The 22,304-nt window shown below is 39.5% G+C and overlaps 3 protein-coding genes across 3 annotated transcripts; 1 reads left to right on the top strand and 2 right to left on the bottom strand.

Moving 5' to 3' along the window:
* The first annotated feature begins 4,992 nt into the window (after window positions 1-4,992).
* Window positions 4,993-7,001, top strand: LOC141402950 (uncharacterized). The gene is made up of 2 exons (XM_073985076.1): window positions 4,993-5,163; window positions 6,609-7,001. Exons 1-2 carry the CDS (start codon window positions 4,993-4,995, stop codon window positions 6,999-7,001), a joined length of 564 nt encoding a protein of 187 aa, XP_073841177.1.
* A 4,056-nt stretch (window positions 7,002-11,057) lies between these two features.
* On the bottom strand, window positions 11,058-14,845 carry LOC141402949 (uncharacterized). Its single transcript, XM_073985075.1, has 2 exons — window positions 14,837-14,845; window positions 11,058-11,444 (listed from the first exon to the last, which is right to left on the bottom strand). Exons 1-2 carry the CDS (start codon window positions 14,843-14,845, stop codon window positions 11,058-11,060), a joined length of 396 nt encoding a protein of 131 aa, XP_073841176.1.
* Window positions 14,846-17,322: 2,477 nt separating this feature from the next.
* Window positions 17,323-18,883, bottom strand: LOC141402947 (uncharacterized). The gene is made up of 2 exons (XM_073985074.1): window positions 18,875-18,883; window positions 17,323-17,667 (listed from the first exon to the last, which is right to left on the bottom strand). Exons 1-2 carry the CDS (start codon window positions 18,881-18,883, stop codon window positions 17,323-17,325), a joined length of 354 nt encoding a protein of 117 aa, XP_073841175.1.
* Between the last annotated feature and the right edge of the window lie 3,421 nt (window positions 18,884-22,304).

The raw sequence follows: 22,304 nt of genomic DNA, 5'->3' as shown, positions 1-22,304 counted from the left end.
ATGGCGTGCATCGCTGTTGTCGTGCTGTACTGCTTATGCAATCCATGTTGATGATCGGCAACTATATACATATTTCTCACGCTGGGGAGTACTGAAGTCTCTAGGATTTTTGCTATGGCGACAAAAGCGAAATCGGCCTGTACGATTCACTTTTGCTGGAATCCTTGCCTGGATTCAGTAGCGGGATCACCCAATTTCCAGACTTCGGGAACGATGTGGTTGGCTAGCGATAGATTGAGAACTTGATTGAGATTCGCCACAAAGCTCATAACGATCATTTGCTAGTGTACCCCAACCCTTGTAGGGAAAGTTGATGATCGTTAGTCCAGTTTCGAATGGTAGCCAATGACTGTCGCTAATTATCCTATCGGGGTCAGCTTCGTCCTTGGGATCGTTTGTCATAAGGCTTTTTGCGCCATTGTCCATGGGAGGACTTGGTTGACGCTTTTCATGAGTAAAGCATTAAAGAAGGTCGATTTGTTTACAGTATGAGAACAAATATTGTCTTTCTCGAAGTAGAATTCGGAAGTAGGAACAAATTTTACATTTTTGTGCTCTAGAGATTTGTTTGTCTTCATTTGTTTATTTACACATTTCCACATTACTTTCGTCTCCTTACCAGACTCAGCCGAAATAACCAGAGTATTAAGCTCGTCGTCGGCCCGATGTTCGTGTTACTCTCATCGAGTGCCCGTGATATAGTTACCCTGAGGTTTTGATTCCGAAGTCCACTCATAACAACCAGTAGTTTAGGTTTCCCAAGAGTGTGTTTTTGATGAACACTTGTATCATTAAAAACGCAGTTCGGAGTCTTATTCATAAGTCACTAAAGGAAATCGTTGGTTTAGGTTCTCCGAGTGTGAGTTTCCTACATCAATCGTAGCAACCCGTCGTATGTAGTTCAGAAGGCCAGTCATATAATTTTAGCAGTAGTTATCACAAGCCGGTCATTCAGAAATGAACAAAATACGTTCCCGACCTCAAGCCCGTAGTCCCAGCGTGTTGTTACAGATTGCTGCCATCGCCCAGTACAATATGATACACACTACGAGTCGCTTAAACACTATCCCATTAAACCGTTTAGAATCGCGTCTGAACTCTATTTGTGTTTTCAAGACGCTTTTCTCAAGATGCAGTGGAACCCGGAAATTTCAAAGTCCACCAACAGGGTCACTAGTAAACGGAAAGAGTCTCAAACCTAACATATAGTCCTATCCTTTTCAAAAAATTCCTATAACATATCCTTGGCCGTCTTGAGAATATCGCAGCAAAACGAGGTTTCAGTGTCTTTAAGACATCATCAGTCTTATCTGCGCCCATACGCTGCTGGAAAACAAGCACGGAGAAATATTTAGTTGCATTAGGTCAGCCTACAAAGAGCGTATTATCCAGCAAAACAATATCCAGTAATAAGTATTTATTGCAAAGAATCAAATTCTTTTCATATTTTTAAAATTTTAATAGCTTTTGTTGAGATTGTAATAAATCTAATCAGAGCAACAAACAGAAAACTCTCAATATGTATTTCCGCATAATAAAAATTACTACCATTTTTATCTGTTATTATTTCTCCGCTGTCTAACTAAACAGAAGATAAAAACATTGTATTGGCATAAATTAACGTTTTAACTGTTTGTTTAAATGCAATTTTTCTAATTTATTTTTACATTGCGCCAGTTTTATTGAAAGAAATAAGCAAATACAGATTATAGAAATCAGAAATCATCATTACAAAGCCAACAACAAACATAAGAAAATCAAAAGTAGAAGGAAAAAAACTTGAAAATTGCTAACGACTAATCTAAAGAGGCTTCATTCAACCTGTTGCGGAATTGTGTGCATGTGCGCAGAGGTTAAGAATGTTGCAAATAGTATTCCGTAGAGAAGCTGAGAAGTGTGAGAAAATACAGAAAACATGCGAACATTAACTTTGAGTTGAATGGCTTTGAGTGAAGGTTAATAAAAGAGAAACCAAAAATATCTGTGTTTATTTACATATATGTGAAAAGAGAAAGATAAATTAAAAAAAAAACATGTGTGCAACTGTGCAACAAAATTTGCCTCAAAATCTGACGATAGAAAATGTCGTCTGGCTATGACAGTCCTTGGTGGGTATGCAGAAAAGATAGAAGCAAAGATTGAGTCTTTATGTTTTGGCTTATGACCAGATAATGCATAATGAAATAATTGTTGTTGTGGCAATGTAAATATGTTCGTTCGTGTAGTATTTCAGTTATCAGGTTCTGGTTCCTCTCTATCCAGACTCAACAATTCTGCAATTGTTTCATCCACAAAGAATCAGAAGACATGTGAGTGGGGTTTGCTGGGCTAAACAAATCCAAATTATCGGGTGGTGCCAATCCAAATGCAGGAAATACATTTCGTATCGTGGCATCGATTCGGGCCCAATACGAATTGAGGCGGCTGCATCGTCCGGATATTAACTGGGATAAAACCACTCGTGTTTACCTTGGCAACTGGTGTTCTGTTGCAGCGATGGATGGAGGTGGTACCCAAGTACGTCATTCACACTGCATCTCTTTACTGCAAATGCGACTGCATCAGTGTGAATGCTGTCCAAGCCTGCCTGACAGGCTCGTTGGTCCAGAGTTTTTCGTTTATACCTTTCGACCTATCTCTCTCTAGATCATGAAGATCTCTCCTGATGTGCCTGGGTGGGGGAAGCCTGTCTGTTAAGTCGTGTCAGGTATTCTCATGCGGGCCCATGCCGCATACTGGGCAGATGTCTTGCACGACGCGGTCGATTTCCGCCCAATAAGAATTTAGGCGTTTGCAATATCCCGAGCGTAGTTGAGCCAAAACTACTCTAGTTTGTCGTGGCAGCTGATGCTCCTCAGCTGCGATACATGGGGGATGTACTCCGCGGACTTTATTCACACTATATTTGCTATGGCCTTAGCAACTGCATCCGTGTGAATACTATTTAAACCTGCTTGATATGCCTATTGATCTAGGGGTTCTCTCCTATATTGTTGGACCTCCCTCTCTAGAGCATCAATATCCTTCCCGATATGCCTGAATGTGTCGGGCCTAGCCAGTAGATGGCTCTCACGGTAATACCCAAGCAAGTACTACAACGAAAGCATCTCATTATGTTGCTTTACTGGAAGAATCTTTGCCTTCTCATGTAGATGGTTCACTGACTTGCGCAGGCACCCTATTGCTGTTCTCAGGGCGGCATTCTGACAGGTTTGAATCTTTTTCCAATTCGTATCACGTAATCCCTGGGATTAAACTGGCGCCGCATAGCTTACCACAAACCTACCTATCGCGTTATATGTGGTCAACATGGTTTCTTTGTCTGCACCCCAAGTGCTGCCTGCTAGGGACTTGAGGACCTTGTTTCTACTTTTCAGTTTGTCGCAGATAGCTGCGGCGTGCGCGCACGACTTGAAAGTACTGTCGAATGTGACCCCTAAAATTTGTGGTCGGAATTCTGCTACGGTCAACAACGACATTCAATTTTTTCCAAACTGCGCTGTCCATGTGGTGAACATAGTGGTTGTAGATTTTGTGGCGGAAATCTGCATATTCCTCGCGTCGAGAAAGGTGGTAAGATCGGTTAAATAGGTGTTCAGTCTCTTACAGATGTCAACAAATATATGTGTTGTGTTGTGCTGCTTACAGAATCCATGCTGGTGATCAGCGACTTGATTGCTATTCCTGATACTGGGGAGGACTAAGGCTTTAAGGGTCTTTGCTACGGGCGACAAAAGCGAAATCGATTTGTACGATTTACTTTTGCTGGCATCCTTGCCTGGTTTCCGTAGCGGGACCACCCTGCCCATTTTCCAGACTTCGGGAACAATGAGGGTGGCTAGCGACAAGTTGAGAACTCTAGTGAGATACTTCACTCCCGGCTCATCCAGCTGCTTCAACATTACATGGAGATTCCATCAGGACCCAAAGCTTTGGATGATTTAGCGTTCCTGATGGCATTCGCAACATCATCCATTGTATACTGTGGTGGTTCATCCTCGGCAGGAAGAGATCTGATGCGACATAATACTCTCCTCTTCGCCCTGTCACTCTCGGGGTGTTCGACAAAGTGTCGATTGAAATAACTTGCGCACCTCTTTGGGTCAGTCAACGTAACGTCGCCAAACGTGACTGAGATCCTATCGAGAGTGACTTAACCGACGAGCCTGTTAACTTCCAGTGTCAGCACCCTGACTCTGAGGTCATTTGGGTTGGCTCAAGGAAGCTCATCACCCTCATTTCCTAATACCGTTGCCTCTGCTGCAAAGTTTGGTCTTACTTCGGGTATTCGACCAGCAGGGATATGGCGAGCGGCTACCCGAACATCAGAAGGATTGGGCAGTTCTTTGAAGCGGTGATTGGTGAACTCTCTGAAACTCGGCTAATCAGCTTTCCTATGATTGACAAACGTGCGGCTTTCAGAGGCGATGAAATCATGTGGTCTGCTAATGGAGACAATTATGGGGAGATGGTTTGATCCAAGGGAAATTACGGGTTGACACGGTGACACGAGGGTTATGTCTGGCGAACTGTGACACTCTCCTCCAATTCTGGTAGGGGCGTCCTCATTGACCGTGCACCCATACATTCCATGTACGGGTGATTAGAGACAGACTCAAGCGAGATAGGTCTGTATTGGACAGACTAGTGCAATAGGAAAGCTAATCCCCCACCTCCACTTCTGGTGCGATCCTTCTTTAACACGTTATAACCATAACAACTTTGTAAGCTACAGTTGTTGTTGTTGAGCTTGGTTTCCTGTCACGGCCGCGACCTTGATTTTGTTCCGACTCATGAAATCTATTATTTCCTCGATCTTACCTCGGAGTCGATTGCAATTAAATTGCAAAAGGATGGATTTTCTGGGATTGGGTCAACAACGGCTGTTAAAGGCTGAGTGTGCGGTTGCTGTCAAGGGGACTGAGGGGAGTTTCATAATCAGATGACGAGGGAGTTTCGTAATCCGTTGACGACTCACTGCGGACTGTATCCATGCATGGTCCGAAAGAATTCGGCATGGTCCGAAAGAATTCGGAGCGGGCATTCCGGGGTATTCTGCCCAACACAGAAAAACGAAACAAATACAAACACATGTACACTGAGTTGGCAGCCTCTGGCCGGAACGCTGATGATGTGTGGTTCCGGGTCAATCCGGAACGTTTCGTTGTATTTTAGTCAGGTTGTGTGTTCTTGTGGTTTGTTGATGCAGTGTCAATGTGATTGTGAGACGATGAGACGATGAGACCATTCAAAAGAAAACGAGAACAAAGTTGAGAGCATTTACCAAACAAGAGATGAAGTATGTGAGCAAATAGTGGGAATGTAAGGTAAAAATAGGAAAGATATTTTGCACCTGATGAAAATCGTACATATTTTTGAAAAAATAGTGGCTTTCGGATGGATATAAGAAAGTACACATCTATTTTATGTGAGGTACCTGTAAAGTATGAAAAAACTACATCACGAACGAAAATATGTAAAAATTCTTGAAATATTTTTTTCTGTGTACCTATCGCAGTAATCGTGGGTGCGACTAATGCCAGAGCACCCTCGGAAGTGCATCCATTCCCATTGTTGACATGCTGTGGATACTGATATGGCAACTGGAACAGATCCATAGTGGTCCGATGTTCATCTCTATACAGCACGGATCAAGATTGCTTAGCAGGCATTCGGCGATAAATTGCCGCTCCTATGGCCAAAAAATAACACAAACACATAAAAAAACACAAACACAGAATATTCGAGCAAGGACCGACACCATGGTCCTTGCTCGAAGATTCCAGTGCATAGAACCTTCCGCCGTTGTAATGAAACAGTTGTGTGCACGGTTTGCGTCTGATGTAACTTGTTTTTGAGATGGCATTTCTGGAAATTCTTCTTCAGTTGCCAATATCATCTAAGAAGTAGAGATTTACAATAAGCCAAAAAAGACGAGTGCTCATGATTTCGGCATAAGTTTTAATGAAGGTATCACTACGTTATAAAAGGAAGGAACGAAATAAGAATGATCCGGTTCTTCAAATTTTGCCGATATTCTTCGGTGTCTTTTATACAAAAAATATAATTTTCTCACGCTCATATCTTGCAAAACCGTTAGAATCAAATTGAAAATTTTAGCTCAACATTGGTTAAAAAGAGACGTAAATTTGATACAAATCCAGTGTAAATGCGTGTTCCAAATATTAAGCCAATTTCTATTTATTTTTTAATATTTCGGAAGTAGCTATAACAATAATGTTTAATCTGGTTTATGACGTTTCTGTTGCAGCTAATAAAACAAAAGAATTATATATTTAAATTTTTTGGTGAATGGCGTAGAGGGAGAATACAAACAATTCATCATTTAATATTATCATTGAGCTATCAAAGAAACTCGGATAAAATTAACAAAGACGGCGTTAGAATCGAATTTTGAATTTCTAATTATTGACGTTAATAATATAAATATCGATGCCTGCGACTCGAATATGTATCACAAACAGTTTAGAAGTTCTACAATAAGCAACTAAAACAAACTCCACAACAAAAATGGTAATATTTCTATAGAGCATTTCGTGTTATTGTTGTATTTTATAAACATGTATATTTTATTTCTTTTCCATTAGAAATTCATAATTTTGTCATTGGCTTTGTTGGGCTGTGTTTTGGCCGATGTTTCGGAATTGGGAGGTTATGATTATCATGCTCCCGCTGCCACCGAAGTACATGGTGACTTTGGCGGTGAAGGTGGTTACAGCAGTTCTGCCCCTGTGAATACCTATCTTCCACCAGCAGCTTCAGCTCCTGCCAGTACTTATATACCACCAGCAGCACCAGCCCCAGCCCCTGTTCCAGCTCCGTCAGCACCTGTAAACAGTTATATCCCACCAGCTGCATCTGCTCCAGTTAACACTTACATTCCACCAGCCGCTTCTGCCCCCGCCCCTACTGTTGAAGTTGCCGAGGATGGTTATCGTTACAAAACTTTGCGTCGTCGCGTTTACCGCCAACGTGTTTAATAGGAAGGAGAAATGATTTTGAATTTGTTGTTATTTGTTATGCTAATAAATTTACATTGTTATAAGTAAAATTTAAAATTTGGTTTTATTTACAAAAAAACAGTGATGATGCCTGAAAAAATTGATTTGCTTTGTAACATACTATGGGAAGGCTTAAAGTATAGGATAGGCATCCCTCAAGTCAAAGAGTGATGTCTGATTGACGTGTTATATAACGGTGAAATAACGCTGAAATATTAACTGCACTGAGGGTTTCGGTCACAGAGGAAATTGTGATGTCATGTCACAGTGTGCTAGTCGATCGTGTACTTTAGCAGTCAATAGGTACCCAGTATACCAAATGTCTGGTATCCACCTTTTATGCTCAAAATCTGAAGTTTTTATACTTCTCTGAGGACAAAAAAATAGTTTTATGAAGCCAAGGTTTGTTCTATTATAATACGCGATCTATTTTAGTTTACCAGTAACTATGACTATTACTGGATCAAATTAAGTGTTTTTGAAGAATGCTCAAAAATTTAACAAAAAAAAAATTTGTCCAAACTTAGTTTAGGTTCAAAGAAGGGTCATATCGGTCCACTTCTTCCGGTACCTTCCCCTCAAAAGTGCAAAAAATAAATGAAAAATTCAATTCACATAGGCTGAGAGTATATCTCTGTCGGCAAAGCCGACTGATACTTTTTACTTGTTTCCACCTCATTTGCCAGATTTCTGTGAAGTTTGTCTGAGTGCAGTTTTCCTCTCTTTAAAATAAATTTTGAGGTCCAAGTTTCTTTTGGATGAAATTCGGTTCAGCAATTTTGAGCCCTGTCGGTAGTCGGTTAGTGGACAGGGTAACCGATTTCGTCCAACTTTGCATGTCGTAATATTTTGTACAAACTTATATCATATCGATCAAATCGTTTGATGCACACGATAACTCACGAATAGATCAACCGATTTGCTCCAAGATTTTCTCTTCGTAATATTTCTTCCAGACATCGGTCCACTCCTTCACATCGGTCCTTTGTCGGGGACAAGTCCATACATCATCAAATAATGACTTAATAGGTCTAAAAACCCTGTTGGAATCGTTTATCGTTTTGAAATTTTTAGAGAAGGATTTCGGAAGCAACTCCATTTATCCTGACGTAATGTCCAAAAATTTATAAAAATCCTACGAGCGTGAGTATGGATTATATATGACCATTCCTTCCGGTACGACACTAAATAAATGTTTTAAATGTTCGCTTGAGTGCAGGGCTGTTCGGTGATCAACTTGAAATTTTTACCGATGATACTCTTTGTGGTCCTGTTTACAGAGATATAATGACTTTCGTGGGCAAGTCCATGCTGTCTGACATAACGATCCAAAAGCTCTAAAAATCCTTCCATGACTACCCAAAGAACCATTTTGGCACCATAACTATCGAAAGAATGACACCCCAAATTAGAACCAACAATACCTATGTGTTGTGATACAATTTAAGACCAGTTCTCCGATTGTGTTGAAATATATACGTCCCGAGATATGGACACAGAAATATCACAAAGTTTAGGGCCTTGTCTTCATACACCTATCGCAGTAAAATTTTTGTAGTTTTTGTAATCGTTTTATTTTGAATGGCCCGATTTTTTATGTTAACTGTGTTGAGTTCGTCTGTCAGTAACACAATGAGGCCCACTGTCTATGACACCAACTCCACTTACTTACTTACTTACTTACTTTACTTACTTAGCTGGCCCATTACAGAACATTTGTTCTATAGGCCGAACTAAGAAGAGATCTCCATTCCTCTCTATTTGTTGCTTTGCACTCTGGAATACCGCGCCTTTTCATCTCATCATCCACTTGTTTGCGCCATCTATTCCTTGGCCTGCCAATTCTGCGTGCACCGCCATGTGGCATGTATTCATACGCCTTTTTAACGGGTTCATCATCGCTCATTCTTATGATATGGCCTAGCCAACGCAATCGCTGCATCTCGATACGTTTAACTATATTGATGTCGTTGTATAGCAGATACAGCTCGTGGTTCATGCGACGTCGATAATCACCGTCAACGCAGATTGGTCCGTAGATCTTTCGAAGATTTTTTCTCTCAAACACACCAAGCACTGCCATGTCTGCTTGCGCAAGTACCCAGGCTTCGGAGCCGTACATCAGCACGGGTAGTATTAGTGTTTTGTAGAGCGTTATTTTTGTTTGACGAGATGTGGCTTTGTTTTTAAACTGCTTACTTAAACCAAAGTAGCATCTGTTGGCCAATACAATTCTTCTTTTTATTTCACAACTGATGTCGTTTGTTGTGTTTAAGGAGGTGCCGAGGTAGACGAAGTCTTTTACTACCTCAATATTATAGGAACCAACTTCCACAGTCGGTCCGAGCTCAATGGACGCATTGCGCGTCGACACCATCAACTTGGTCTACTCACCATTTACCGTCAGACCCACTTTAGCAGATTCTCCTTCGACCTTTATAAAGGTATCAGTTACTTCTTTTACTGATCGGCCCATGATGTCTATATCAACAGCATCAGCAAGTAACATGTGACTATTGGTGTAGATTGTGCCACTTCTTTTGACGTTTGCCTCTCGTATAACCTTTTCTAGCAGGATGTTGAAGAGGTCACACGAAAGGCTGCCTCCTTGTCTGAAACCTCTTTTGGTACCAAACTCTTCGGAGAGGTTCTTTCCTATTTTAACTGAGGACCTCGTGTCAGTTAAAGTCATTTTACAAAGCCGGATGAGCTTTGCGGGAATACCAAATTCAGACATGGCTTGGAATACCTTTGAACGCAGCTGGCTGTCGAAGGCTGCTTTATAATCGACAAAAAGGTGGTAGGTGTCGATCTGCATCTCTTGGGTCTTCTCCAGGATTTGCCGCAGGGTAAATATCTGGTCAATGGTGGACTTGCCAGGTCTAAAGCCGCATTGGTATGGTCCAATTATCTCGGTAACCATAGGCTTTAGTCGTTCGCACAATATCCCTGACCCGATCTTGTAGGCAATAGGGAGTAGACTTATGCCCCTATAGTTAGAGCATACAGTCTTATCTCCCTTCTTGTGGACGGGGCACAGGATACTCAGGTTCCAATCGTCGGGTATCGTTCTTCCTGCCAGATGGTGCTAACTAGCTGATGCATACACCTTATCAGCGTGTCGCCTCCGGTTTTGAACAGCTCGGCTGGTAAGCCATCGGCCCCTGCTGCCTTATTATTCTTCAGCCGATTTATTGCTGTCTTTACCTCATATTGGCTGGGCGGTATACATTCAATACCATCTTCTGGGATTGGGACTGTGGTATCTTCGTCGTCTTCGCTGCTATTGGATACCAACAGATTTGAAAAATGTTCTTTCCATATCCTGCGTACACTATCTGTATCAGTTACCAAATTACCTTGCTGGTCTCTACAGTTCCATCAGTTTGATGCTTGACTCTTTGGTAGAATTTTCGGACTTCATTCTGGCTCCTGTACATCTCGATTTTTTCACACTCCCGCTTTTCCATCTCTCTCTTTTTCTTGCGGAAAAGACGTTTCTCCTCTCTCCTTTTCTCCCTGTATCTCTCTCGTGCGCTACGCGTTGCTACGGATTGTAAAGTAGCCTTATATGCCGCATTTTTCTCTTCGGTGGCAGCACGACACTCCTCATCATACCATGGATTCCTTGGTGGAGGTCTCTGGTATCCAAGTATGGATTTTGCGGCTGTTTGCATGGAGGGGGCAATGCTTTGCCATTGCGCTGATATGTTATCGGGATGAGGAGTGCTTTGATTATGCAATTGGGCTAGTTGAGTGGAATATGCTGTGGCTCCTGAAAATGTAGGCTGGAAAGTTCCAAAGCTTCTTTTGTTAGCTTCGAAAATGCTACCTAGTTTTTTAAATTATGGATCTGTTCAAGGGACATCCAGTTCACACAGTCATACGGTGAGGGTATTATCTGTAGGCAAAGTCTTAAACACACACACATTTAGGGTATAAATAAAAACATAAACAAAATAATTTCACTTATAACAATGTAAATTTATTAACATAACAAAACAAAACATATTCAACACACATTACTAATTCCTCTTAAACACGTTGACGGTAAACGCGACGACGCAAAGTTTTGTAACGATAACCATCCTCAGCAACTTCTACAGTAGGGACGGGGGCAGAAGCGGCTGGTGGAATGTAAGTGTTGACAGGAGCAGATGCAGCTGGTGGGATATAGGTGTTTACAGGTGCAGAAGGAGCTGGAACAGGGGCTGGGGCTGCTGGTGGTACATAAGTACTGGCAGGAGCCGAAGCTGCTGGTGGAAGATAGGTATTCACAGGGGCAGAACTGCTGTAACCACCTTCACCGCCAAAGTCACCATGTACTTCGGTGGCAGCGGGAGCATGATAGTCATAACCTCCCAATTCCGAAACATCGGCCAAAACACAGCCCAACAAAGCCAAAGACAAAATTAAGAATTTCTAATGAAAGAAAAATAAAAAAATATTTTTAGCAGAAAAACAATAATTAATGTTATATGATAAAATTACCATTTTTGTTGTGGAGTTTGTTTTAGTAGCTTATTGTAGAACTTCTAAACTGTTTGTGATACATATTCGAGAAACTAGCATCGTTATTTATATTATTAAAGGCAATAATTAGAAATTCAAAATTTGATACAAGCGCAGTATTTTGTTAATTTTATCAGAGGTTTTTTTGATGGCTCAATGATGATATAATTTAAATGATGAATTGTTTTCAGTCTCTCAACACCATTCACCAATTTAATTTAAATATATAATTCTATTGTTTTATTTGTTGCAGCAGAATCAATATAAAACATATGGAACAAACATTTATCTATACGAATAAATGTTTTTCCTATAAATAAATGTTTGTTTGATGTGTTTTATGTTTTTATTTCCGAATATTTATTAATAATATCTGAACCTTATTAAAAATTCGAATATGCATCTATTTTTCTTTTATATTAGTGAATCGTTTCTCTTTAAGCCATTGTTAAATTTGAAAATTTTAATTATGAATATTTGTACACAGAAATGGTCATCGATACAATTATTAAACAGATATACTGTGGTGATTCAGTATCACTGTGGCACCCACAACACTTTTAGTGGAACTTAACATTGTTTATATGTACCTCAGCATTTATGCTAACGAGGGTATAAACACCATTATACGGGCAAAATGTTTCTGGCTGGAGCGCACAATAACTCTCGAACTGATCAAAGAATTCGCTCCAAAATTTGACTTTTGTAATATTTTGTTCAAACTTTGTTTATGTTCGAAGATGGGTGATATCGGTTCACTCCTTCCTATACATCCCGCACGATGAGTTCTGAAGGGAGTAACCGATTTGGTCCATATTTTGTACATCGTGAAATTTTTACTCCTTCGGGTACCTCCCACTCAAAATTTCGGAAAAGTTCAGTTAGGACCTGCTCTCAAATCGCTTTGGTTTTTGTTGCAACAACTTGTTTTCACTGCCCCCATACGACGGTACAAGTTTCGTCAGGGGCAAGTCCACGCTTCCTGAGAAAATAGCCTGAAAGATGCAAAAAAACCCATATGACACCCTATGGTGTGCGCACGATAACATTTGAATGGAGTAACCGATTTGGTCCATACTTTACATATATCCACCAGATATAGATCAGATTGGAATTTGGACTATTTTTGTCCACTCTTTCGGGTACCTATCACACAAAATTTGGGATAAGTTGACTTTATGGCATGCTATCGAATCACTTTGAATTTTTTTGAAGCAACTTGCATTCGCTGCCTCAATTACGGCAGTGAAAGGTTTTTTCAGGGGCAACTTCTTGAGAAAACAGCCCGAAAGTTGTAAAAACAGTTATGGCACCTTATGTAGTGGCTGGAGAACACGATAACTCTCGAACTGATTAACCGATTTGGTCCAAAATTTGGCCTTCGTCATATTTTGTCCAAACTTAGCTTCAGATCGAAGATGAGCAATACCGGACCACAAATTCCGGTACCTCCCCTCAATATTTAAAAAATGTCACACGATATTTCTTGAACGGGGCAAACACTTTGGTCCAAATTTTGGATCTCCTAATATTTTGACCAAATTAAATTTAACTTCTAAAATCGCCCATATCGGAACTCTTCTTCGGGAACCTCCCTCACAAAAGTTCAACATTTGTGTCTAAGTGCAGTTTAGGGTCTGCTCGAAGAAATGTGAAATGTATACCGATGCTGTTCGTTGTGATCCTGTTTACAGCGATATTATGTTTTCCGTGGACAAGTTCATGCTTCCTGGCAATCGTGGTTATACGATAACCCACTGAAATTATTAGTATGCGCGATATCTATCGAAAAGATATGACTCTAAAATAAGATCCACCCCCATAATAGACTATTGTAACGTGACAATATATTGATCATATATGATCACGTACATTCCAGTTAACAATTTTTTCCGAGGGTTCTGATTTCCGTTTTTTTTCCGAGATTTTCTGAATATTTTTTAGATATTTGTAGATTTCTCTAATATTTTTCTAGAAATTGCACCGATTTTCTAAAACTGAAGAACCTTAAGAATCTCGTTCCGAATTCGTTCCGATTTCTAGTCGATTTTCTAAGGGATTTTTTTGTTCGATTGTTGTTGAAAAACAAAGTTATTTTTTATACAATTCGCATATACAATTTTTGAATTGTTTTAATATAAATGCAACATATTATAATTCAATCTAGTGTTGATAGCTTCAACATACTCGTGCACATTCTTCTACTATTAATCACAAAATGATTACAACAGGGAAAATCATTAGGACGTTTGAAATTAGAATCATCCATAAATAGCGCATTAAAAGAAATTTGTCTCTATGTGGGGATTTGTTCTGTGTTGTGTCAATATCAATGGCGTAGCCCCCAAGAATTTCTTCCGATTTTTTTCAGAAAATCTAAACTTTTCTTCGAATTTTTCCAGAATTTCTTTCCGAATTCGGACCGATTTTCTTCAAAAAATCTAAATTTTCCAGAATTTGTTTCCGAATTTGGACCGAATTCGTTGCGAAACTCTGGTATTTTGTAAGAATTTTCTTAGAAAATTCTTTCCGAGTTCGGTGGACACGTCCATACAACTTTTGTACCGAATTCGGAAAGAATTCGGCATCAGAATTGGCAAAGGGTTTTTTCAGTTCTACAGGGCTTTCGGGTCATCTATTCCATTCAGCACTGGACCGTCGGGTTTTTCAGTTCTGCAGGGCCTTCGGGTCATCTGTTCCATTCGACACTGGAACTTCGGGGTTTTCAGTTCTACAGGGCCTTCGTGTCATCTTTTCCATTCGGCACTGGACCTTCGGGTTTTTCTGTTCTACAGGACTTCGGGTAATCTGTTCCACTGTTTGAATAATAGTAGTACACTGTAGAAACTAGACCGCAGTCTTAGACTAACACCCGAACGACGAATTTATCGCGTCAACATCCGAACGCCGTAAATATAGTCTTCCCGAACACCGATATCCGAGCATCAACACCCGAAGCCGTGTTCCCGTACATAAACAACCGAACGCCGAACCCATCGTGTTCCCGAACCTCAACAGCCGAACATATCATCTTCCCGATCATATGCAGCCGAACACCGAATACATCGTCTTCCCGATTATCTGCAGCCGAACACCAAATACATCGTCTTCCCGATCATCTGTAGCCGAACACCGAATACATCGTCATCCCGATCATCCACAGCCCATCATTCACAGCCGAACAGAAACAACACCGTTTCCCCCGAAGAAGAACCCACCAATTCAACACGAGCTCCTCAGCTGCCAAACCCCAGCGAGTCTGCTAATACTTACGCCGAATATGAATCCAAATATATACTCACTGAATACATTCTTATCGCATTTAAACACATGTAGATTGTAAATTAGTATTTAATCAATAAATCCCCAATTTAGCCCCCAGGAAATGGAGAATACTAGTCTTTTCATTTCGAAAGGTTTAGTGGGTCCTTATGGAGACCCTGGACGCGACTGAAGTTACCCCAGCCGACGAGAAAACCACGTTACACTATGTCCATCAAGTACCTCATCCGCAACACTTTTGAACTTTAATTCTAATCCACATTTTTGTCGGCAAGTTCAAATGTCCAAAAAGGACCACAGAATTCTGAAAAGACCCTAAATAATTTCGATCTGTCCGTAGATGAAAGTTTCAATTCACATAGGCTGGGGATATATCTGTGTCGGCAAAGCCGACTGATACTTTTTTACTTGTTATTTCTAAATTTCACCAACGGCTGATAGATTATGCTATGCTTTAAATTCGAGTGAAGTCTTCTCTATGTTCTCGATCAGGGTGAAGTGATAGGCGGTAGTTCTTTAGTAGGTAAAGAACCACCTTGACTGTTATGTCGCACGGCCTGTTCTGGTTCAGTTATCGACTGATATATGTGGTTATAGCGGCAATGTGTTGTGGCGCTGTTTATTTTTCGGAACCCATTCTGATGTTGGGCAACTGGGAAACCGCTTCATAACATGGCTACAAGTGTAGTGTCTCTTACAATAGAAGGGAAATCAGTTTGTTCATCATTGCCTGGAATTAGTAGCAAGACCGCTCAGCTATCTTTCGAAATTAAACACTTGAGGCAATCTGCAATCACGGAACTTCTCCACAAAAATTGTTTACATAGGTATGTACATGTTTTCATATAGCCCCATGTAACGGTACCTATAGATTTTAGGTGTTTTGAAAATTTTATACGCAGTTTTATCCCTTTTAGGGGTTCAATCGGATATTTATTGATCTAAATACTAGTATGTTCTACTTCAATGAAATGCGATATTATTACGTTGTCCCTTCTTCGGAGGGGAGGATGCTGATAGGACAGATGCTGACGATTTATAGGTGATCGGGAACTTTATCAACTCGTATGTGTTGGTGTTCGGCAACTAGGCAAAAGCTCGGTGATGTTCGGGAACGGAAATGGTTGACGAAGATCGGTGACGACGATTCGGCAACTCGGCTAATGTTGTTCGGCAACGACGACGGTTGACGAAGCTCGGTGACGACGATTCGGTGATGTTCGGTAACTCGTCCGAAGCTGTTTGGGAACGACGACGGGTAACGACGCTCGGTAATGACGTTCCGGGGGTGTTCGGAAACGCCGATGGTTGGCGCGGATCGGTGATGACGATGCTGGCTGATAACGATAGTTGTCGATGATCGGAAGCGACGATCCTGGTTGCTGATTCGTTTCAGTAGTGATCGGGAACGTGTTGTTTGATGTCGGGCGGGTTGACGACGATCTGCTGTTCTGTTCGGAAGGACTACTATACAACACTAATTACAGCTACGAACTCATACAGACTACTGCGTATATCTGGGAACAAAGTCCCTGTATGGGACGGGAAACGGAAGTCTCCGTGTGGGACGGGAAACCAAAGTCTCCCTGTGGGACGGGAAACCGAAGTATCCGTGTGTGACTGGAAACCGAAGTCTCTGTGTGGGACGGGAAACCGAAGCCTCCGTGTGGGACAGAAAACCGAAGTCTCTGTGTGGAACAGGAAACCGAAGTCTCTGCGGGGGACAGTAAACAGAATTCACTGTGTGCAATTTATTAATGGGACAGCCACAATGGGTAGTCCCTTCCAAAATTTGCCAACGCAACAAGCCACCCAGGAATGCCTTGGTGGATAGCAAGCCCCCAGCAGTAGCGAGCTGACTTCAATGGCGAAAACTGGAATACTAAACTATAAACTGGAATGAAGTGAATGCGAATTATTGTGTATTGAGTACAGCAAGCAAATGACCTCAATGCATAACTGTCGTAGATGGAGATGCTGTTGAGTGCGTATCGACTCATTGCTACTATGGTGGTAAGGGAAGACCGTAGGTGTTGTTGTATGTATGTGACACTTGTCACGTTACAATACACCAATGTAAAATCTAGAAATTGTTATATAATTAGTATACTTTGTGGGCGAATTAGGTGAATATATTGGGTATATGCGTTACCGAATGGCAATGTTAGTCGTTTGATACAGACAAATAGGTTCGTTTTATGAGCTAAAAACTTCAAAAATTTCATATATCCATTCGATGCTTAGGTCAAAGAACATAACTAATACATTTAAGTTCACAAAAGATTTCTTGTCCTTAGACAACACAAAACACCGAAGTGTAGCTGATTCGTTTGGGAAATGTGGGTAAATCTTCAAAATACCATGAAGGACCTTTTTTAGAGTATTTGTGTTCATTACAAAAGACTTAGAGAATAATAGAAAAATAAAATTTTCACTTATAACAATATAAATTTATTAACATAACAAAACAAAACAGATTCAAACTCATATCTTCTTCATCTTCCTCTTAAACGCGTTGGCGGTAAACGCGACGACGCAAAGTTTTGTAACGATAACCATCCTCGGCAACTTCTACAGTAGGGGCTGGAGCAGAAGCAGCTGGAGGAATGTAAGTGTTAACTGGAGCAGATGCAGCTGGTGGGATATAGGTGTTTACAGGAGCAGAAGGGGCTGGAGCAGGTGCTGCAGGTGGAAGATAGGTACTTACAGGGGCAGAACTGCTGTAACCACCTTCACCGCCAAAGTCACCATGCACTTCGGTTGCAGCGGGAGCATGATAGTCATAACCTCCCAATTCCGAAACATCGGCCAAAACACAGCCCAACAAAGCCAAAGACAAAATTATGAATTTCTAATGAAAAAGAAATGAAAAACATATTTTTAGTATAACAACAAAAAATTATGTTTTATGATAAAATTACCATTTTTGTTGTGGAGTTTGTTTTAGTAGCTTATGGTAGAAGTTCTAAACTGTTTGTGATACATATTTGAAATACTGGCATCGTTATTTATATTATTAACGGCAATAATTAGAAATTCAAAATTTGATTCAAGCGACGTATTTTGTTAATTTTATCAGAGATTCTTTGGTGGCTCAATGATGATATAATTTAAATGATGAATTGTTTTCATTCTCTCAACACCATTCACTAAAAAATTTACATATATAATTCTATCGTTTTATTCGTTGCAACAGAATCAATATGAAAAATGAATCAACTATTTATCTAAAGAATAAATGTTTGTTTAACATGTTTTATGTTTCTACGAGTATTTCCGAAATATTTATTAATAATATCTGAACTTGATCAAAAATTATAATTCGCATCTCTTGTTGGTTTGCTTTTGTATGGCGTTTCTGTTTTTAAGTCGATATCGAATTCGGAAATTATAATATTAAATAATTGTATATATTCATATTAAAATATGCATTATGGCGTTCAGTATCATGTTGGTACCTAAGATGATACCTGGGGGCATTAGTATTTGTGGGATTATCAAATGACACATACATCCCCAGCAGAAATTCGGATCCGTTAGTCATTACGCAACCCATTACAAAGTAATGTAATCAAGCTTCTTTTCGCATTACAAGTAATATGAAAAGTAATGGGTTACTTCTAAAAAAATTACAAGGCAAACCTATTTACTTTACTCCTCACTAAGTAATGAGAGGTGAAAAAAATGACACCCAATTATTTTCGAAATACGTTTTTTTGTTTTTATTTATTAAGTAGTGATTATTATTATTTTTATTTATTATAGAATGTATCTTATTGAAATAAATCGTATTATGTATATTAATCACCAAAACTTAAGGTTGTATACAAGTAAATGAACAAAAATTGGCTGACAATGTGAATGCTATAGAATTCACGTAAAATAAAAGTAAGAAGTGTGATGAAATTAAAAACAAATTCTCTACATAAACTGTTCTAAAAATAGATTTTTTTCACCTTACTTTTCAACTTCTAGTAGAAACTGAGTGCGACATGCCCTTGTAAAAATAATGGGGAAGAAAGGGGGTTTGTGAGTAGTTACAGCTGCCAATCCCTTACAAAACCCATGATTTTGGGAGGACTTTTTTGCTGGGTCACTTCAGATCAGATGAAAACATATTCTTAATCATAATCTGTGCATATGATTCGGGTCCCCTTCACCAACATTTTCGCGACAATCTATCAAAATGTCAACCTGTAGGGTGATTACAAAGTTTAGATGAACGAACGATAGACACACTTTGCCAGATCGGCTCAGCTTGTCGAGACATTTATTTTGTTATACACCAAAACCTCGCTTTGCGTCGTTTCACTTTGCGCTGTTTTCGAAGTTGCGTAGTTGCTTAGTTAATACCAATTTTCACTATGCTCGTTCAATTTTCGATGTTGCGTTGTTTTAAGTTTGAGTGTCTAATTGTTTTATAACCTCCACCATAGCGTGGAGGGTATATCAGGTGTGTTTTTTTCCGTCGGTACGTTTGTTGTAATTACGCCATTTTCAGAATGAGTTGAGATAGAGGGCTGCAATTTTGTACACATGTGTATTTGGTCTTGGGCTACATCAGTCTACGTTTTAATATATTCCCCATATAACGGTACCGTCCGATTTAAGGTATTTTTGAAACTTTTAGCTACATTGTCAGACCGAATTAGCTATAATTTGATGTTTGGTGTTCCCAGTCTCGACCAAAAATGATGAACATAGGTCCACGTTTTGTTATAGCTCTCATATAACACAGCGCAACACTGAAAATGCAAACAACTTTTAGTGTGCATTTTCTGAAAGTATTCCATATCATACTTTTTACCAAACATATTTCAAACAACGTTCACACAGGCTGTTTATTCTCACATTTGAAATTTGAATGTATTGTTAATATATCATTCAAATTGTCGTTGAAAAATATGCTAGAAACAACGCGATACAGCAATGATATGTTCTGAAGAGTTGTGTGTTACATTTCAGCGAATATTTTTCCCAAATATAATATTAAGAAAAATCTAACCGTTTTGGAGATACGCTACAAAATATATACAAATTACTGAATTTTTAGATATATTATAAAATTTGAGGCAATGAATGACGTTATTCGTGTTGATTATTTTCCAAATACCTTCTTCTTGTTCTTCGTACAAGATTCGTATTGGTTTTAAAGACATAGCCCCGAATTGCTTTAAAAAGTCAATATATAACCATGTTTAGGTAGGGCCATAAAATCCGAACCCGATCTAAGAAAACAAAACCCAAAGAGGGGTTTTGTCAATTGGGTCTGTACTTTCATACCTTGAAAATGTTGGACTGTTTTAGCTAAATTTTTGTCAATTCCATGTCGCAAACCTCAAATAAACCCTCACAAAAAGGGTTAACCCAGCAAAAAGGTATAATGCAAACGCTGTTTTAGGGTTCCTAGTGTTCAAGTAATTTCTCCAACTTAAATTGTGGGCATAACCAAAATAGTGTTTTTTTTAAAAAGTTTATTCTTAACAAAGAATTTTATTTAGATATCTAGTTTGTTCCGGGATTCACAGTGAAATTTTGTGTAGAATATTTGTTCTTCTAACACCTTTCTTCTAAAACTAAATTTTATGTTACTTTCATGCAATAATTCGAAAAAAGAACAAAAACAAATTTATTTAAAAACAAGTGAGCCAAGGCTATAGTCTGGTCGGCACCGACTATGTGATACACTACACCACTACCCCTGTGCATAAACTTTTGTTTGACTGGTAAAATTCAAAATATTAAAATTGAGATAGCTTAGCGTCTTTGCTATGAATGTCTTCATTAGTACAGGTCAATTTTGTTGCCACGCATTTACGAGCATCGTCAGTACAACTCAAATAAAAAATGGAAAAGTGGGATATACGCCAACAATCAATAGGCTTCCCCCAAACCCCCAGCCCCTAGGGGGAGCCTGTAACCCCTATAGGGCGCGTCCCCAGGTGGCGGATAGGGGAATGCTTCCCAGATATGGGTGGTAGGACGGAAATCAAATACGTCCCGCGGACCAACAGGTAGCTGCGTCTGTCTTTACAATAAGCGGCAGCAAACGGCGTCTGTACTCCATTGGAGCGGCTGAATATGTAGATGGAAAACTTTAAACCCTTCAGAAGGAAACGGGAAACCACTGAAGTAATTTTCCTTGAAAATCATACAAATGAATAACACATCGCAGAATGAATGGCCCTCAGTCTCCGGCGAAAGGAGGGTGCTAAGAATCCCCGGAGGTAAAACAAAACAAAAACTAAATATTGGAACATGGAATGTAAGAAGCCTATATGAAACTGGAAAACTCAACAATGCTGTATGTGAAATGAATAGATTAAACATGGACATACTTGGAGTCAGCGAAACTTGGTGGACAGACTCTGGTGATTTTAGATTTGAAAACACAAAAGTATACCACTCCGGAAACCTAAACGGTGTACATAGAAAAGGCGTGGGTATTATAATGAAGAATCATATAGCTAATTGCGAAGCTGGATATGTCCCAATGTCTGAAAGAACAATGTTGGTAAAAATAAATGGAAAACCAATAAACATGAATATAATTCAAGTCTATGCGCCCACATGTGATGGAAGTTCAGATGAAGTTGAACAATTTTACGACGAAATAGGAAAACTTTTGAAAATGACAAAACCCCACGAATTAACAATCATACAGGGTGATTTCAATGCCAAAGTTGGCAATGAACATGTAACTGGCGTCACAGGAAAGCATGGATTGGGGGAGAGAAACGAAAGGGGAAATAGACTTGTACAGTTCTGCCAAGAACACAACTTTGTAATATCAAATACACTATTTCAACTCCATCCAAGAAGATTATATACATGGAAATCCCCACGGGACCATATAAATAATGTGGTTCGTAATCAAATAGATATATTCTGATTAACAGACGTTTTAGCTCCTGTATAACAAAATGCTCTACATATCCTGGAGCGGATATACCATCAGATCACAACCTTCTTATGGCAAATGTTCGGACAAAACTGGCAACAATTAGACGTAAAAAGAATGTACCGAAACCCGATATCAATAAATTAAGCAATCCCATAATTAGACGAGCAGTTGCGGATACTATTAACACCGACCTCAGAATAATCCAGCAAGATGGTATAGAAACGGTATGGAATGATGTTAAGGATATTATCAAAAATACTATGAGAAATACTTTAAAAAAGGATCCAGCCCCAAAATATGAAAAGTGGATGACTGATGAAATCAGAGAACTTCGATTAGAAAGGAAAAAATTCAAAAACGTAAACTTTGAAAGATATTGGGAAGTCAATAAAGAAATAAGAATCGCAACGCGCATCGCTAAAAATGAACAAATCAAACGTAAATGTGAAGAAATTGAAGCCCTGCAAACACTCCACGACGACTTTAATTTGCACAAAAAGCTGAAAGAAACAGCCGGAATATACAGAAGAAAACCGCCAAATATACTCTTTGACGATAACAACCAACCCGTTTTTGAAATCTCA

Source organism: Musca autumnalis, unplaced genomic scaffold (genome assembly GCF_047663935.1).
Source record: "Musca autumnalis isolate F117 unplaced genomic scaffold, ASM4766393v1 scaffold_4, whole genome shotgun sequence".
Lineage (NCBI taxonomy): Eukaryota > Metazoa > Arthropoda > Insecta > Diptera > Muscidae > Musca > Musca autumnalis.
This window is presented reverse-complemented; position numbering and strand designations above follow the sequence as displayed.

Bases quoted from the DNA above. Each gene is read 5' to 3' on its own strand.
- LOC141402950 (XM_073985076.1), top strand. From the start codon at position 4,993: ATGCATGGTCCGAAAGAATTCGGCATGGTCCGAAAGAATTCGGAGCGG. The intron at 5,164-6,608 runs GTTGTATTTTAG...CTTTTCCATTAG, and splicing joins GGGTCAATCCGGAACGTTTC to AAATTCATAATTTTGTCATT.